The following is a 19,321-nucleotide window of genomic DNA, read 5'->3' as shown; positions in this document are numbered from 1 at the left end:
GTAACAGGGCTTTGATTTAAGCAATTCTAAATGTGTAAACCTAGCACATTAACTGGGAAAGGGCCACACTTTCAGAGGAATCACAACACTTAGAATGAAATTCAGGGGGCACTTGGGTGGCTCAGTGGTTTAAGCCTCTGCCTCTGCTTCAAAAGGAGCTCCCATAACTCAGCTCTCTGCTCAGCGGGAAGCCTGCTTCCCCCTCTCTATCTGCATGCCTCTCTGCCTACTTGTGACCTCTGCCTGTCAAATAAATGAATAGAATCTTAAAAAAGAAAGAAAGAAAGAATGAAATTCAGTTCACGACAGTTTGGAGCCCAATTTTCAGAAGTAGGGTTGTTTTGGAATATGGGAGCTGCTGAAGACGATGTGAGTTTTCCAACGGTCCTTCTGAGTATTCCCTGAGAGATGGGGACAGGTTATGTCTGGGAGACCTTGGAGGGGGCTCTGGAGACCTGAGCCAGAGGGTTAGGTGATGGAGCAATTCCATGGCCACATTTCCTACCAAGAGGAAATGAAGGTAACGACCAAGTTCATGGCCCTTTGCAACAACCCAGGTTAGTGATGTCAAATACACGATTTGTGTGTCTTTCCTCCCCCTGCCCACGGACAAAGCAAGCATCACCCAACAATGGAGCACTCTTTGCTGCTGATCCCAAGGCCATCTGCACACTCCTTCTCACCATCACCCCAGGGAGCCTCCAGCAACAGATCAGTAGCAATGGACAGGACCAATGAAACCCACTGGCCATCTCTAGCCCACAAAGTTGGAGAAGATTTTGAAGGATGACAGGAATTGAAGGAAGTGTAACAGGTTGTTTGGGGCAGAGCCTTTTTTTTTTTTTTTTAATATTTTATTTATTTATTTGACACAGAGAGAGAGAGAGATCACAAGTAGGCACAGAGGCAGTCAGAGAAAGAGGGAGAAGCAGGCTCCCCACTGAGCAGGGAGCCCGATTCAGGGCTTGATCCCAGGACCCTGAGATCATGACCTGAGCTGAAGGCAGAGGCTGAAACCACTGAACCACCCAGGCACCCCTGGGGCAGAGCCTTTTAAGAAACACCACCCTCTTCCTCTTTTCTCCCCTCCCCTTCTAGATTTCCCTCCAGTACCTGTCTGGGGGCAGATGGTACCACACCTGTGGAGGGACCCTCATCAAACAGAACTGGGTGATGACGGCTGCTCACTGCGTGGACAGGTGAGAAAAACAAAACCCAGCTCTGCTGAGCCCTTGGAAGGGGAGAAGTCTGGCCTTTCTGGAGGAATATGTGTCTTTTAGCACTCGGGGCAATACTCTAATGGAGTGTTGGGGGCCTGCAGGGAGGCTGTAGGATATAGTGAAAAGTAAAGATTTTTGGCATCAGGCAAGCCTAAGTTCAAATCCCAGTCCACCTTCTTCCACCTTTGTGACCTTGGATGGCTTGCTTAGCTTTTCTAAGTTTTCATTTTCTTACTTCTTTTTTTTTTTTTTAAAGGTTTTATTTATTTATTTGACAGAGAGAAATCACTAGCAGATGGAGAGGCAGGTAGAGAGAGAGAGAGGGAAGCAGGCTCCCTGCTGAGCAGAGAGCCCGATGCGGGACTCGATCCCAGGACCCTGAGATCATGACCCGAGCCGAAGGCAGCGGCCCAACCCACTGAGCCACCCAGGCGCCCCTCATTTTCTTACTTCTAACACGGGGTAAAAATACCTACTTCTTAAGAGTTATTGGGAGGATTAAGTAGGTGAATATCTCAATGCCTGGTCAACATCTGGCTGGTAATCTCCCCCCCCCACCCATATTTGTCTTGAGCCATTGTTTTTCAAATCTGAGCATGAATCAGAATCACCCAGAAGGCACAGATTGCTGGGTCCTGCCCAGCAGAGCTTCTGCCTTAGTGGGTTCAAACTGAACCTGATAATTGGCATTTCTAACAAGTTTCCAAGTTATACTGATGCTGCTGGTCCAGGGGTCATGCTTTAAGAACTATTGGTTTGTAACCTCCCTCAAATCCCTCTGTGGGCTGAGAGCCATTAGATCATCTGTGCCCATCACCCCTCTCCCAGGTTATGATATTTTCAGTCTGTGAATTTTAGCTTCATTAAACTGGGCAATGAAGTTGATGGTAGTTTTTGTCACTGCCCCCAAGTTAGTAAATTAGAAAAGGAGAGAGCTTGGGGCGCCTGGGTGGCTCAGTAGGTTAAAGCCTCTGCCTTCGGCTCAGGTCATGATCCCAGGGTCCTGGGATCGAGCCCCGCATCGGGCTCTCTGCTCAGCAGGGAGCCTGCTTCTTCCTCTCTCTCTGCTTGCCTCTCTGCCTACCTGTGATCTCTGTCTGTCAAATAAATAAATAAAATCTTTAAAAAAAAAAAAAAGAAAGAAAAGGAGAGAGCTTATTACTTCCTCATCTTCTAGGGTCTTTGTCTGTCCTCTGCCTGGGCCAGTTAAGATGGCTTCCTGTACTAAAGATAGGATGAGAGATGGTTTCCCAGCTTCTCTCTGAGGGGAAAGAGCCCCCTGGATCCCTCAGGGTTTCCTTCTCTTCTGTCACTCCAGAGCAATGACCTTCCGCGTGGTGGCTGGAGAACACAACCTGAACCAGAACGACGGCACGGAGCAGCCTGTGAGTGTGCAGAAGATCGTGGTACATCCATCCTGGAACAGCAATAATGTGGCTGCCGGGTAGGGCCAAGGTTGGGCTGGCCTCGGGCTAATTGGCCAGCAACAGGGTCTGGGCGTCCCTCAGGTTCATCCAAAAGGATTCTGAGAATTTGGATTTTAGAAGGCTTGGGAACTTTTATTTTAAGACTTTATTTATTTATTTGAGAGAGAGAGAGAGCGCTCGAGTGAGAGAGCAGAAGCAGAAGGATCAGTGGAGAGAGAGGGAGAAGCAGGTTCCCCACTGAGCAGGGAGCCCGATGTGGGACTTGATCCCAGGATCCTGGGATCAAGACCTGAGCTGAAGGCATCCACTTAACGACTGAGCCACCCAGATGCTCCTCATCTTTCTTCTTTGAGAATTCTTCTCTGCTACCAAGATCATACCACTCTGCTCCTTTCTGATCCCCCTTCATAACTGAAAGATGTAAGCTCCACTCCCCTGGATTGCAGAGGTCCCAGCTAGACTACAACACCAAGACCTCACCAGCAGGTGCTGCTGTTAAACAAGGAATATCCTCCTGTCCAACTGTCAAGTTTGAGCCCCAGCAAGTCAGTCCCTTCCTCCTTCAAAATCGTTCTTCTTTTCCTTTTTTTCCTTTAAAAAGTTATTCATTTGATTTATTTATTTAGAGAGATTGAGATCACGAGTAGGGGAAAGAGAGGAAGAGAAAATCTCAAGCAGACTCCCCACTGAGCACAGAGCCCCATGTGGGGCTCGATCTCACAACTGTGAGATCATGACCTAATCCAAAATCAAGAGTTGGACATTTAAAGAACTGAGCCACCCAGGTGGCCCAAAATTGTTCTTTTTTTTTTTTTTTTTTTTTAAGATTTTATTTATTTATTTATTTGAGAAAGCAAGCACAAATGTGGGGGAGGGGCAGAGGGAGAAGCAGATTCCTCGCTGAGCAGGGAGCCTGATGCAGGACTTGATGCCAGGACCCCAGGATCATGACTGAGCTGAAGATAGATGCTTAAGCAACTGAGCCACCCAGGTGCCCCTATAGCTGTTTCTGACTCTGTGGGGACACAAAAGCTTAGTGAGGGCCAGCCCCTATTTTGACCTGAAGAAAGGCTGAGCTGGCTCCTTTGTTCCCACAGTTATGACATTGCCCTGCTGCGCCTGGCCCAGAAAGTTACCCTCAACAGCTACGTCCAGCTGGGTGTTCTGCCACCGGAGGGAACCGTCCTGGCCAACAACAGCCCCTGCTACATCACAGGCTGGGGCAGGACCAAGAGTAAGTCACCTGCACGGGCACCATCTACCTCATGGGTCTTGAGTAGGTAGCAGAGCTTCTGGGCACATTTTTCGGTGGTCCTAGGTGTTTATAGCCAGAATCAAGGAACCAGAGATAAAATAACTGGTCGATGAAATCAAGCTAAGAACAGACCACAGAATGGTCAAGTCACATAGACTGATAACTAAAAAATAGCAACAACAAAAAAACCTTGCCTCAGAGAATATTTTGTATCTGCCTCTCATTTAATTTTATTTTATTTTAAAAGATTTTATTTATTTGAGAGAGCGCACACAAGGGAGCATGTTGTGGGGGGCAGAGGGAGAGCTAAAAAGTCTCAAGCAGACTCCCCACTGAGCACGGAGCCCCATCATGGGGCTCAGTCTCAGGCTCCTGAGATTACAACCTGAATGGAAATCAAAAGTCGATGCTGAACCAACTGAACCACCCCGCCTCTCATTTTATACATGAGGAAACTAAGGCCCAACAAAAGTAAAAACCTTGTGTAAGATCACATGACTAGTTAGTAACTAGTTAGCTGGGGCCAGGTATCCTGGCTCCCATTTTGGTGGTCATTACACCATCTGCTACCACCATAGATAGTCACTGGGCTGTGGGTTGGAGTCAGTAAACCAGAGGTAGCTGGAGGTCCAGAGAAGTGAAGGCAGAAGAGGCCTCAGCTCTCTTCCGATCACCATGGGAAGATTTCTGGTAGGGAATGCCACCCAGACAACATGGAAAGGCAGGAGGGCTATGAGCAGAGATGGTCAAGAAGGGCAGAGCCATTAGGCCTGACTGAAGTCTGTCAGCCATGCGCAGTGTTTGAGCTCTGAAAGAGAGGTGACTAGTCTACTGGGAGAACCTGGAGCTAAGAGAGAGAGAGAGAGAGGCTTCTAATGCAGCTGCTCTTACTTGACTTAATGTTGTTGTGGTTCAGCCTCCTGATCTATAAAAGGAAGGGGTTGCTATAAGGATACAAAGAAATAATGTAGGTGCCAAGGCTTTGGAAAGTCAAAAGAGCCAGATAAAGGAAAACTGCACCAAGCTCTTGTGAAATGAAAATAAGGGTGTACAGTCCCAGTTCTGCTTAGTACGGTTGGCTATGCAAGGTGAAAGCAGGAGAGTCATCCACAAATAAGACCATTTTGGTCGCTTTAATTTTTTTTTTTTTAAGATTTTATTTATTTGACAGAGAGAGACACAACAAGAGAGGGAACACAAGCAGGGGGAGTGGGAGAGGGAGAAGGGAGCCTAATGTGGGGTTTGAACCCAGGACCCTGGGAATCAGAAACTGAGCAGAAGGCAGACGCTTAACAACTGAGCCACTCAGGCACCCCCTTTTTTTTTTTTCCTTTTTTAAAGCAGGAGTAGGAGATTGGAGGTTAGTGGTCTGGAGCTGGGGAACAATGACGAGGATGACCCCTGCAGGGAGGGGCCTGTAGCTTCCACAGAAAGAAGGGATGGGGGAGGAGCCATGGCATGGGAGGCACAGAGAGAAGGAGCTTGCCCTGAGTTGAGCTTCCATCAGAGCTTGGGATGGTCGGGCAGGGTACGGAAGGGTTCTCCCCCTGGAGAGCGTGTGGGGCTGACCTCCAACTCTGTGTGTCCTGTTCAGCCAATGGGCAGCTGGCCCAGAGCCTGCAGCAGGCTTACCTGCCCACTGTGGACTACGCCACCTGCTCCAGCTCCTCCTACTGGGGCTCCACCGTGAAGAAAACCATGGTGTGCGCGGGAGGAGACGGAGTTCGCTCTGGATGCCAGGTGAATACATGCTGGAAATGTCAGAAAAACCACACGAGGTCCCTCCCCTCTCCGCCTCCCATCCCCCACCATTTCCTCATGCCCTTTTCCACACCTACTCCCACCCCCACATGCGGACCAGACTTGCCACTCTGGCGTCTGAGGGAGAATGAGTCTGTGCTAGGAACTCTAGTCTCTCAGAATCTCAGAGTTGAAAGGAACCCTAGAAGTCATCATGCCTGATGCCCTGACCTTCCTGGTGGGTGGCCCAGCATCTGTGTGTTGGTGTATGTGTGTGGTCCTCAGAAGCTGTCAACCGCCTAGACTTTTCACAGCCCCAGAGTGGTCATTGCAACTGTGTGTGAGGAAGCTCTCTTCCCGTCAACCCCAGATCTCCATCACCACGCCTTTACCTCAGTAGTATTTCGAGGAGGAGAGACAGGTGACTATGGCAGGAGAAAGTGCAGAAAATAGTGTCATAATCATTTATATATATAATACTTAGACTCTTCTATTTAGACAGGGTCAGTCAGCAATATACCATCTTACAGATTTCTTAATGCGGTTCAACAAATGTTCTTGATTTCCTATTAAATGCCAGTCACAGTGCTAAGTGTGAGGGATACAAAGATGACTCAAACTGAGGGGTTAGTGGAGGAAGGGCAGTAGCAGTCATGTGATAGGACATTGTCAAACAATGTGGGTAAGTGTGATTTAAAAAAAAAAATGCAGAGGGCAATATAAGAGACTCAAAGATAGGGACTTACTTGTACCTTTGGGGGTAAAAAAAGACTTGGAATCTGTAATGGATTTCTGATGCTTATGTGGGAGAAAGCCAGGCAATAGGGGAAAAGCTATTCAGAAAGACCAACAGGAATGAGGGCCTGGGCCAAGAAACCACCTAGAACTCTTACAGAATTACAGGGCGTTCCCTACAGCTAGAGCAGAGGTCAGAGCCCACAAACTTCCAAATCCTGCTGCCCGTTTCTCTACAGTCTATGAGCTAAGAATGATTTTTACATTTCTTAAGTTGTTTTTTAAGATTTGTTTATTTATTTTGAGAGAGAGAAATAGAGAGCTCAAATGGGAGGAGCAGCAGAAGGAAAGAGAATCTCAAGCTGATTCTAAGCTCAGTGAGGAGCAAGACGTGGTACTTGATCTTACCACCCTGAGATCATGACCTGAGCCCAAACCAAGAGTGGCTGCTTGACAGACTGAGCCACCCAGGCACCCTGATTTTTACATTTTTAAATGGTTGGAAATAAATTTTAAAAAGATTTAAAACTTAAATCAAAATGGGTGGCTCAGTCCATTAAGCCTCTGCCTTCAGCTCAGGTCACAATCCCAGAGTCCTGGGATTGAGCCCCACATCGGGCTCCCTGCTCAGCAGAGAGCCAGCGTCTCCCTTTCCCTCTGCCTGCTGCTCTGCCTGTTTGTGCTCTGTTTATATCTCTGTCAAATAAGTAAATAAAATCTTTTTTTAAAAAAAAAATGTCATGACATATGAAAAATATAAAATTCCAATGTTCATGAAAAAGCATTAAGTTGGAAAGAATACAGCCATACTTGCTTACTTGTATATTGTCCATGGCTCCTTTCATAGAGTTGGATAGTTGCAACAGAGACTCTATAGTCTGCAAAATCTAAAATACTTATTATTTGGCCCTTTATAGAAAAAGTTTGCTGATGTCTGGACTAGAACATAAACTATTAACCTATCAGAGAATGTCAGGAGATGATGCTAAGGGCCAGTAGGAGCCTCTTGACTTAGGGCTGCAAAGGCCATGTGCAGGGGAAGAAAATTTTTCCCTTCTTCCCTTCTAGGTTCTTTGGCTCATCTAATAATTAAATTGGTGTAAGACAGATTAACATGAGAAAAACAGATTTAATTTTATACATGCAGAAGCTCATAAAAATATGACACTCAAAGGCAAAGACCTTTTAGACAAAGAAATAAATTTGTGAAGAATTGACATGACAAAGAAGTTCGGGCTTGGGGTAAATGAGTGAAGGAGCAACAGAGTGAGGCAATAGCGTTTGTTATACAGCCCTAAATACCCTATCTCTGGTGGTAAAGATGTCTCCTTACAAGAAGGATACCTTTCACATGGCATGTTTATTTTCTGCTTTCAGAGGAACAAAGTAGGGCTAGAATATCCTTCTTATGCTTCTTATCCTTCATAAGAAGGATATTCAAAATAACCAATATCCCAAAGTGGTATATTTGGGGGCAGCCTGCCCTGAACCTCCATCATATGCTTTGGCTCATGAACTTTATCTCTTAGCCTGAGAAACCACACAAGAGTTATGAACAGGAGAATAGAGTGATCAGATTTGCCTTTTAGAGGCATCATCTGATGACAAAGTAAGCTTGCTTGAAAGAAGGTGAGGTTGACCAAGAGACAGGTTAGGAGACTGTTGTAATTATCTAGGCAATAGATTTGAGGGCTTGAACTAGGGCAGCAGAGAGAAAGCAGAAAGAAGTAGGATCTGGAATGACTTTTACGCATCTGGTTTAAGTGACCTGGGAAGTGTTTTGCTACCTCCATTGAGAGAAGGTTTATAGAATGTAGAAGGTGATGAATTTGGTTCTAACAAGTTTATTCTAAAATCCCAGTGGGGCATTCAGGTATAATTACCCAGTGAGTAATTAGATATAAGGAAGTAGAACTTTCGGGGAGAGCCAGACGAGAGATACAGCAGGCAAGATCCACCCCTGGATCCCAACCCACCCCCATCCCACAGGGGAGAATTTTTTTTTTTAAAGGTTTTATTTATTAATTTGACAGAGACACAGCAAGGGGAGTGGGAGAGGGAGAAGCAAGCTTCCTGCCGAGCAGGGAGTCCCATGGAGGACTCAATCCCAGGACCCCAGGATCATGACCCAATCCAAAGACAGATGCCTAATGACTGAGCCACCCAAACACCCCCAAGAATTTGTAGAATGAGAAAAGAACAGTGAGTTGAGGAAAGAACTGTGATAACATGAATACTTGAGCGTTTCAGGGGTAGGTAGAGGACAGAGAACCCATAAAACTAGAAAGGGATTAGAGATCATAAGGGTTTTCCAGAATCTCGGGAAGTACTGATGTGTCCTACACAGTATACAGTGCATCCAGGAGTCACAGGAGATAACTGGAAGGGCCCACTTGGGCAGTTGGTGGGTCACCAGTAACTGTGGCAAGAACAGTGTCAAGAGAGACGAGGGGGAGAAGCTTTACTAAAGGTAAGAAATGGAAGAGGCAATGAGAAACTAAGGAATGGAGAATCCCTTTCAAGAATCTTGGATGAAACAAAGGGACCAAAAAATATCTGGTAGCTTTCAGGAGGATGCCCGGTCACAAAGCGGGTGACTGTAGTACCACTGAGTGGGTTAATAGGGAGAGAGGAAAGGATCTTGTAGGGTCAGAAAGAGGAAGGAGTGGATGGCACAAGATCCCAGAGGAGGAGAGATGGAACCAAGGGTCAGGTGCAGCCGGAGCAGGAAGGGAGTCAGCAAAGTACCAAAATGTGCACTATCTGAAAGAGCGTGTAAGCTGGGTGGCTGGAGGACGGCGGGTGTTCTGTATTGCTTTTTCCATTTACTTACAAACTAGGAGTCAGTTTGAATGCTGAGAATGAAAGAACAAGTGTTGTATGGTCTGAATTAATTAAAGCAAGTGGGACAATGATCCTCCGAGATGTTCCTGATAGGGTGAGGTTGGAGACCATGCAATGACTGAGTATAGGATTCACTCCCTTTGACTCGAGACTCAGTTGCAGGGGGTGGGTTAATCCCAGAGCTGGGCTTTCCTGCCTTAACCGGAGCCAAAGGACAAGAATGCAGACCAAAGTCAAGGTCTGTGCTGGGTGGAAGAAGAGAAGCCAGCAGGAGGCTGGCAGGCTGACTGAAATGATAGAATCAAATGAGCAAAGATTTCTGGTGAGCACTTAGAACCATGGAAGCAAGGCGACCAGCTCCTCCCAGTTTGCCCAGTCTCCTGCATGGTGGGAGCCCTACACACAGAGCCTGATACACAAGGCAGTCTCTGCTAGGTCCCTACTGGCTAGCTTCCCCCTTTACCCTAAGGTTTAACCTTTCTGGATTAATTCACTTTCCCTCTGCTCCCTCAGTGTCTGGAACTCCAACAAAGCAGAATACTTTTCTTCTGACAGTGGTTCCAATTTGACAATTCTCTGAAGCAGTTGGGTATCCAAGGCCTTTCCCACTGCAGTTTTTCCAAGACCGTGTCTTCTGGGTTTTCAGACTGCTGGGTCCCAGCCCTTCATCTCAGGCGGGGTTCACCGAGCCCTTCTCACGTCAAGTCAATCCATTCATTCGCACTGAGCTCTTTCCTAGCTCTTCCTTCTACCCTCAAATCCTCAGCCACTCCTTCCAGCTCTCGAGGGCCAGTGTTTCTTTTTAGTTCAATTAGCCTAAGACAATAGTATTACAGACAATTTAATTACCTTCCATTCCTCTAGTCCGGAGATATTCTCAAACCCCTCCTAGAATTTGGGTGGAAGAGGGGCTCCTGTGTGGGACAGTCCGTTGAGCGACTTGGTTTAGACTCAGATCATGATATCATGGTTGTGATCTTGAAGGCAGGGGATCAAGTCCCACCTGTGTCCACTTGAGATTTTCTCTCTCTCTCTGAAATGAGTAAGTAAATCTTACAAAAACAAAAACAAAAACAAACAAACAAAAAAGCTTGCTTCTCCTTTAAAAAAAAATCCCTCACTTTTGATCAGATTCTCAGCTTAACTTTGAGGTCCAATGGAAACATAAGGCATTAGCGCTTCTCTCAGCTCCTGCTCTAACGTTCTCACAGCTTCTTTTGTGAAATTTTGTTGATCCTTTTTGTGCTATTCACAGGTCAGGAGGGTTTTTTGGCTTAACCTCTATGATAATCACAGGCCACGTGACATCAGATTCACGGTCTTTACATTGCCCATTCTCTTCATTCCTTTTTTGGTGTTTCTGGTTTGGGGCAATCCTTTGCTAGGTGGTCAGTGGCTCTGAACGTGCATTTGGAGCTGTTGAGAGGGTAACAATGGACCAGGGAGACTATGATGATTACTCTAAACAGGATTAATTCCTGACGTTTGGAATGCACTTTGGAGCCCTGGTCTGCAACACCCAAACCAATCAAAATCAAAGAAGTCTAAGAGAGACCCCACCGTAGGAGACACCCTTTCAAGCCAAGTGGCTTGCTCGGTGATCTTTTTTTTTTTTTTTTTTTTTAAGATTTTATTTATTTATTTGACAGACAGAGATCACAAGTAGGCAGAGAGGCAGGCAGAGAGAGAAGAGGAAGCAGGCTCCCTGCTGAGCAGAGAGCCCGATGTGGGGCTCGATCCCAGGACCTTGGGATCATGACCCGAGCCGAAAGCAGAGGCTTTAACCCACTGAGCCACCCAGGCGCCCCTTGCTCGGTGATCTTATGTGAGTGAGTCTCAACTCCTCCAGAAGTGTTAATGCAGGTCCAGCACTGGTGTTGACCATAGCACGGACATCACCTTGCTCAGTTAAGTATAATTAAGGACTACCCTACCATTGAGAACAGCATTGGCCGGAGTCTGTCTAAGGATCTTGGTGTCAGAGCTCTTGTCTTGGCACTGGATTCTACCATATCTTCCAGAGTTAAGGAAAGGTTTCTGATCAGATTCTGATGTACCTCTACTCCTACCCAGGGAGGGGTGGGCCCTATCGAAGGAAGTGAATCCACGTCATGAATATCAATGACTCCTTTCTAACACAGTTCTTCCTCCAACTCAATGATGTAAATCCAGGGGAGCTGTTCATCTGTGGAGAGCGGCTGGCACACTTGGATAGCCTAAAAGGCACTTCCTGGCTGTGTACCAGCTATCTAGTCCTTTGTAGACCCAGGGAGGGTGATAGCAACCATGGATAAAGACAAATTCTCTCAGGGTACAAACCACTCCTTGAGCAGGTGCTCCTGTTAGGTAGAGGCATTCCCAGGGATTGTTGCATTTGCCCATTCAAGCCACGGTACAGTTAGGTCCTTTCTTAGCCTCTTAGTAAAAGGTTGTTCTAAGTTCCAGGCATTACCCACCTCCACACCTTGTCCATGACCCAGGAAATGTGGATGATGGTGTTAGCTTTCCAGGCCAGCACCAGAGTAAAGGAAAGAAAAGGAAGAAGAAAAGGCTTCCTATTTTGTTAAAGTATGAAGACTTCATCTGGCGGCTTGGGAGGAAGCAGTCTACTGCGATGTCAGCTACTCTGTCCCTGGTCACTTTGACTGGGAGGTCTCTAACATTTGTGTGGGTCCAGCTACCAGGTGGGGCCTTCTCTCCAAATTTAAGTCCCTGGAGTCTGGCTGCCCTCTGGGTGGTGAGGAGGACCTGGTGTCCTCCCTTCCAAGGAGATTCAAGGGCAGTCTTTGTTCTTATTGATTCTAAATCAGAAGAGTGAGAGAAAATTCAAAGTGTTAGTTTGAAGAGTCATAGCCAGATTTTTTAGGAAACTAGAAGAATTCGGGATCCAGTCCAATTTACGGGCATATAATAGAACCTCAAAGACAACGAACGGGATTAGAATCTAATACACATGAAAGTGTAAACATAATTTCTTCTCTCTACAATTACCTTCATTTTTTATAGTAAAACTAATTTATTTGCCTTAAACTTTGCCTGATTCTTTACACATGTGCAGCAAGAATAGTGATTGACCACATAAGGTCTTTTTAAAAGTCTTTATTTTAACTTTATTTGGATCTAGTTAATTAACAGACAGTATACTATTAGTTTCGTTGTAAGGTCTTTTTAAGACTGCTTTGCTGGAACCTTGTAAGCAAAGTACCAGGTCAGTCTTTCCACGAGGCTTTATTGGGTCTGTAAAGTCAACCTTAGTTCCTTGAAACTGTCTGGTCATATCCGAGTCTATGCACAACTTTCTCAAATACGATATTCTAATCAGAGCTTTTGTAACATAACCAGTGTTTCCAATGCGTCTTGTTATACAAGGAGATCAGATTCTCACTGAATGGCTGTAAATAACTAACTGCAGTTCCCCCGGAACAACATGGGTTTGAACTGTGTGAGTCCACTTATATGGGGATCTTTTTCTGTAAAAATAGAGAACAATAAGAGTGTGTTCTCTTCCTTGTGAATTTTAAATAACATTTTCTTTTATCTAGGTTACTTTACTATAAGAATACAGTATAGAACACATATAAAATAAGATATGTGTTAATTGACTATTTATATTATCAGTAAGGCTTTTGGTCAGTGGTAGGCAACTAATAGTTACATTTTCTCTCTCTTGTTTTTTTTTAAGTTTTATTTATTTATTTGTCAGGGAGAGAGAAAGAGGGCACAAACAGGGGAAGCAGCAGAGGGAGAAGGAGAAGCAAGCTCCCCGTGAGCAGGGAGCCCCATGCAGGACTCAAACCCAGAGCCTAGGATCATGGCCTGAGCTGAAGGCAGCTGCTTAACCCACTGAGCCACCCTAGTTACATTTTCGAGGAGTTACATTTTCGAGGAGTAAAAAGTTACAAGGGCATTTTTAATTATGCAGGGAGAGGCGGTCAGTGTCCCTAACCCCCATGTTGTTCAGGGGTCAACTATATATTGTCACAAAAAGAATACTCGAGAGTTTTTGAACTCTGGAGAGATCAGGTAGGGAGAAAAAGCAAATGTTTTATCTTGGTTCCAAAGATATAGCTCACAAATTGTTGATAGCTGAAGAGAGAAGAAGAAAAAGTTTCCTAAAATCTGGAAAAAACAAAACATTGGAGAACCAGCCATGTTTTAAACAAGAAGTCAGACAAATTATAATTATCCACCTCAATTCACACAGGCCCATGAAATTAATATTCGTCCTACTTGAATCCATTTCTTCCATCAGTCCTGGAAATTTTCAGCCATTTCAGTTGCTTGATCTGAAAGTATCAGAAATCTGAACTCTACAGAGTACTTGCCAGATTCTTTTCCATGAATTTCTCTGAAGATAAAACACATCTGCAGGGCACCTGGGTGGCTCAGTGAGTTAAAGCCTCTGTCTTCATCTCAGTCATGATCTCAGGGTCCTGGGATCAAGCCCCGAATTGGGCTCTCTGCTCAGCAGGGAGCCTGCTTCCCCCACTCTCACTCTGCCTGCATCTCTGCCTACTTGTGATCTTTGCCTGTCAAATAAATAAAATCTTAAAAAAAAAAAAAAACCACACACACATGCAAGAGGCTTTTGTAAAATCATCTGAGTAAAACAGTAACTCCATAAATGATAAAAGACTTTAAAATGCCCATTTTTAAAAAAGATCTGATGGGAGTTTATTATAATGGAACTAATAAGGGGACTTACCCATGGCCCTTGGAAATGGCGAGAAAGACTGTAAATTCAGTGTTTGCAAAATGCCACCCACACCTGTTTCTTGGTATCCCCGGTGCTGTCAGAAGTATCCTTTGGTCTGGTCTCTGCCAGCAAATCTGTTACGTAACAAAAATTCAGCTGAATAAATTTAGAGATCAAAGTGGCTTCAATGATTCATGAGTCAGATAGCATCTCATCTAGAAAATAGAAAGGAAGTTAATTAAGCTATAGGAAAGAAAAGGGTGTTAAAGGCAAAGAGAGAATGGAAAAAGGAAATTATTAGCAAAGAATGCCTTGTTTTAGGCAAGGTTGCCCTCCTAAGAGGTCTATCAGATTACCTCCCAGTGCTGACTGAGAAATTCCAGGTTGGCTGGTTAAAGGTCACATTTCTGGGAGAAGCTGAAGCTACAGTTGGGTTAGGTATTAAGTCTCGGTAGAGCTTGGCATACGTGACTTTATTTTGGGCCTGCTGTCATTTTTTAATAGTTGGAACATTCTGGAAGAGTGCTTTATGATCAAAAGCACCTTATAAGTGAATTATATATATCTTCATGGAGTCAATAGAAGCTCTTAGCTGTCTCTGTTCTTCCAGAAACATGCTTGGCACACCCAAGTATATGTTTTATTATGGGTCCGTAGGCATGTTTTCCTCTATTTCTCTTTCTTGTCTTAAACACTATTTGATGTTGCAAATCCTTCAGTGAGTTCATGAAAAATGGAAGCAGTTTGGGGTTTTTTTTTTTTTTTGCATTTCTTCCCCCACCCCCACCGCTCCACCTCTGGCTACCACCAGTCTGTCCTCTGTACCTATGAGCTGGTTTTATTTTATGTTTAGATCTCACATAGAAGAGAGATCACAATTTATCTTTCTCTGACTTGTTTCACTGAGCATAGGTCCCTCTAGGTCCATCCATGTCCTTGCAAATGGCAAAATTACCTCTTTTTTCATGCCTGACCTCTCATCCATATTATGTTCTAAAATTACTTTTCATTTCCTGCAGAACTTGGTTTTCCCTGGAGTTAATATCTGTCTTTTTAATTTGCATAACATATACTCCACTTACCGCTAACTCAGCCCTACACTGTCCACTAGTTTGTAAGTGACCTATATTATCCTCTTGACCTCAGTGTTTTGTGTCTTGGTGTGGGTTTATTTGCATTCATTGTGAAAGAGACTTGGTGGGTTTTCTCATTTTAGAAGCTCCAGAACTTTGGTCCTGAAAATATTAATTGGATGATGATTTCCTCCCCTCCATTGTTGTAGTCTCTCTAGAATTTCTGTTACTCACCTACTTACCTCCTAAGATAGTCCTCTTATTTTCCTGGTCTCTCTATATTTTGTTTGCTCTACTTTATCTTCCAAGCCTCCTCCTCCTTCTCCTTCTCCTTCTCCTTCTTCTTCTTCTTTTAAAGATTTTATTTGACAGAGATCACAAGTAGGCAGAGAGGCAGGCAGAAAGAGGGGGCAGGGGAAGCAGGCTCCCTGCTGAGCAGAGAGGCCCATGCGGGACTTGATCCCAGGACCCTGAGACCATGACCCAAGCTGAAGGCAGTGGCTTAACCCACTGAGCCACCCAGGCACCTTCTTCCAAGCCTTCTGATCTTTCATTTCTATGATCACAGTAATAATTCCCAAACGCTGTGTTTTCTGAATGTTCAATTTACTAGCAAGCTGTTCTTGTATCATGGATGCAATATTAATCATGGTTTTTTACTGCATGTTTCCTTTTATCTGCAAATCTTGGTTGCCTTCATTTTTTTATTTCTTTAACTCTTTATTTTGAACTTCATTGGTACATTAGAGGCTTTCTTCAGATGCTTGGTACTTCTTCACCATCTGCTCTTAATTTCAGAGTGAGAGTACTAAAAAGCTGATCAATAGCTCTGAGACTTTGGTGGGATTCATCCATGGTAAATTGGTCTGTTGAGTGATCTAGTGAGGCCACTGCGGCAGGGGACCTCCAATGGCAGTATCGTCTGGTATTCCTTTGTATGCTGGTCAGATTTTCCAGAGAAATATCTTTCCATTTTCTGTCTGGAATTACATATGTGCTGCCGAAGCGAGCACTCTGTCTGGAATTATAGAACCGGCAGCCTGGGAGCTGAATAAGGAGGAGAGTGTCAAGGTCATACTCTATCAACCCAATTTTCTCCGATTCTAAGCCTGAGCATGTAACCACTACCCAATACGTCACTTTCATTCCTCTTTACCCCAGTGGTTTTTTCCCCTACCCCAGTTTAGTTTAATGTGTTGACTACCCACCCTGCGTCTAATCACTAAGTCTAATGAGAACCATTGATCTAAATGCTGGGGATGAAAAATCATTACAACACTCTACACCCCCCCAGGTTCAATGTAAGTCAATAAAAGCTATTGAGCTTTCGATGTTCAAAGTTCTATGCTAGACTTGTGGAGAGGAAATGTGTCAGTAAGACACAATTCCTGTCTCAAGAAGTTCATAGATAGACGTGGCAGGTAGAAACAAATTATGAAACCAAACTACAAGGCAGAACATGACATGAGGGCAGCAAAAGAAAGGAAGAGGTACTACGGTTGTTCTGCAAGGAAGAAGAGATTTCATCTGCATTGTGGAGATGTGAAGGAAGGAGGGATTTGAATCGGAGCAAAGGTTCAGAGATTTAAAAATGGAGTTTTAGGGGCGCCTGGGTGGCTCAGTGGGTTAAGCCACTGCCTTCGGCTCAGGTCATGATCTCAGGGTCCCGCATCGGGCTCTCTGCTCAGCAGGGAGCCTGCTTCCTCCTCTCACTCTGCCTGCCTCTCTGCCTACTTGTGATCTCTCTCTCTCTCTGTGTCAAATAAATAAATAAATATTTATTTTTTAAAAAAATGGAATTTTAGGCCCTTCCTTCTCCTCCCTGCAGGGTGATTCTGGGGGCCCCCTCCATTGCTCGGTGAACGGCAAGTACACTGTCCATGGAGTGACCAGCTTTGTGTCCAGCCTGGGCTGTAATGTCTCCAGGAAGCCCACAGTCTTCACACGGGTCTCTGCTTACATCTCCTGGATGAACAAAGTGAGTCTTTGCACATGATGGGTTGAAACAGGGTCACCTGAAGATCCCTGCCCTGGCTGGGTCGGGCAGCAGAAGCTGGCCAGGGGAGCCCATCATTTTCCTTACCACATTCATTTACTCCTCTCCCTTGCCTCTGTGGTGCACTTTCCCTCGATAATGCTGCCGTCCTGGGTTCCCCTCCACACAACCACCAGGCTTCACCAAAGTGTTTATCACTTAAGTCGAGATGGTGACAACAGCAGACCTTAACCAGGCACGTATCAGTGCTGACCTACGTCAAAGCCAAGAGAAAAATGGCTGCAGCTAGGGCCCCCAAGCCACTGGGCAAAGGAAGGGTCACTGACTCCCAGGCGTTCTTTCTGAGCACAATATGAGAAGTTGCTCTACCCTTCAGCAAGACGTTTTACCACTCTAGACAATGCCTGATGGTTAGGTGAGACTTTACCTACACAGTGACCTAATGGTAGAGCTTCACCACCATCCCACCTATGCCCTCCAACTTTCAAACACACTCTGGAGTCTTGTGGCATGAACTTTCATTAACAACTGTTTCCAGGCCTGTCCTTGCCACTAAGTGCTGGGTATGTGCCTGTAATAGTGAATTGTCCCGACACGACTGAAATCTCCTTCCTCCCCACCCATCTCCCAATTCCCCCAGAAACCCAGTACAGGGCCACACTCAACCAGGAGTCCTGGAAGAAAACAGAAGGGAGGTGGGCAGAAGTTGCTTACTGTGGGCATATCGACTTTTCCTTCAGGTCATTGCCTCCAACTGAACATCTTCCTGAATCTAATGGCATCCTGCCCAGGAGGACGCTTAGATCCATAGTAACACTTGAGGCCACCAAGGAAAGAACACGAGAGACCAGCAAGCCTGATACAGAAAAGCAAATAAAACTGAATATACACGATCATCCTGAGTCTTTTTATCTGTGATAGAACCCTCTAAAGGAAATGTAGTTCTAGGATCCACAGTTGATGCCACCACATTTCTGTGCTGGTTCTTTCATTTACCGCCACCTCTCCCAGGTCCCAAACGAAGCCAAGTGGAAGTGGTTTTACATTATCCTTTTTGCATTATTTTCAGATCTACACATCTATCCATCTGCCCCTCTGCTCTCCCTTCCATGTGTATTTGCTATATTCAAAGGCACAGAGTGCTTTCAAATGTTTGTGAGTCACTGAATGCACCTGATTCTCCCAGGCAGACTGTGGGCTCATCCTTCTTTTATTCCCCCCTTCAGTGCCTAGAACAGGTGCTCCAGGATACACTAGAGATAGGAATACAGGACTCTGTGGTAGGTCAGATACCAGCTGACAAAGAAAGTGACAAATTACAAAGGAGACGAGGGAGGCAAGAATAGAAACAAGGAGAAAAGAAGATACTGGACAAAGAGAGGGAAAGGTTGAGCAGAACAAAAAGGAAGAAGAGACAACAATATAGGGCCTCCAACTATGTGTGAGTCAGCATTTCAAGGCTGGGACTAAAATAGACAACCGGATCTGAGGTTCTATAAACCACAGAGAACTGGGAAGCTGATAATTCTGCCCGATTCTGGCCTGGACTCAGTCTTTTGGAGTGGCCTGCAAGAGACTGAGGAGGGAACTGAAAGAAGGCAAAGTAGATGAGAAGCAGCTGTTCATAGTGATCCCTGAGGACCAGACAAGAGAGAATAGGTAGTTAAAGTCATAACTGGAGAAACTGGCTAAGACCGGTCCTGGCTTTGTAGGCTGCAACGTCAGCAGAAGCCTCTGGAACAGCGTCTGCACTGTAAAAAGCTGGGTCAGGATGTCTGTATTCCCATCCCGGTTCCAATGCTGAGCAACTGGGTAATCCTGGGAAGTCACCAGCTTTTTCTGGGATTTAATTTCCTCACCTAGTTAACTTCTAAATATTGTCCCTGCTTTAAAACTACAGGATTTGGTGATCACTGATTTCAGTTCCTAAGAGATTGGCACAGAAGAGGGTTTCTTAGGAGGCAGTGGCTGGCCTGCATTGCTAAGGACGCTGTGGACGGCAGAGAGTGACACAAGTGTTGGCCCCCTTCTGCTAGTTACAGACTTACTATCATGACCGTCTCTCAGTTTCCCACAGTACCATCATCCCCTGGGCTTCTCAACTCTTCTTCCCATCCAACATCAAGTCTTTCCATTTTCTGCACTCTGCCCCTTCTAGACTATCCCCACAGCTCGTATCCAGCATAAATCCCAACGACCTAGGACCTGACAATTTTGTATCCATCTCTATAAATGCCTTAAGCACATAATATTATAACCATTTGATTACCAACCTCTCTCCACCTCCAGACTTAAAGTACCTTGAGGTCAGAGATCTGTCTCTCTCTCTCTCTTT

At 45.2% G+C, this 19,321-nt stretch overlaps 1 protein-coding gene and 1 long non-coding RNA gene across 5 annotated transcripts in view; one reads left to right on the top strand and one right to left on the bottom strand.

The window, feature by feature from the left end:
• The window catches only part of CELA1 (chymotrypsin like elastase 1), a 19,645-nt gene extending 1,766 nt beyond the window's left edge, over window positions 1-17,879 (top strand). Inside the window, exons 3-8 of one of the 2 annotated variants that reach the window (XM_082741317.1) lie at window positions 1,099-1,199; window positions 2,539-2,664; window positions 3,745-3,881; window positions 5,497-5,642; window positions 16,819-16,968; window positions 17,727-17,879. In XM_082741317.1, the coding sequence (XP_082597443.1) occupies window positions 1,099-1,199; window positions 2,539-2,664; window positions 3,745-3,881; window positions 5,497-5,642; window positions 16,819-16,968; window positions 17,727-17,744 (678 nt within the window). In that variant the 3' untranslated portion in view covers window positions 17,745-17,879. Of the gene's footprint in view, window positions 1-1,098; window positions 1,200-2,538; window positions 2,665-3,744; window positions 3,924-5,496; window positions 5,643-16,818; window positions 16,969-17,726 lie in introns of both variants that reach the window. The other variant, XM_082741316.1, reaches the window with a different exon arrangement.
• LOC309869736 lies at window positions 5,649-17,780 on the bottom strand. 3 transcript variants are annotated; one of them, XR_014314334.1, is made up of 4 exons: window positions 17,701-17,780; window positions 13,927-14,051; window positions 9,921-10,037; window positions 5,649-6,067 (listed from the first exon to the last, which is right to left on the bottom strand). It is a non-coding gene; the product is annotated as an uncharacterized lncRNA (long non-coding RNA). The 3 variants fall into 3 exon arrangements; XR_014314336.1 differs by lacking the exon at window positions 17,701-17,780 and adding an exon at window positions 14,274-16,736; XR_014314335.1 differs by lacking the exons at window positions 9,921-10,037; window positions 17,701-17,780 and having other exon boundaries at window positions 13,927-16,752.
• Window positions 17,880-19,321: the final 1,442 nt, after the last annotated feature.

The sequence above is a fragment of the Mustela nivalis genome (genome assembly GCF_964662115.1).
Source record: "Mustela nivalis genome assembly, chromosome: 7".
Taxonomy (NCBI): domain Eukaryota; kingdom Metazoa; phylum Chordata; class Mammalia; order Carnivora; family Mustelidae; genus Mustela; species Mustela nivalis.
The sequence above is the reverse complement of the archived record's forward strand: the minus strand, read 5'-3'. Positions and strand labels throughout refer to the sequence as shown.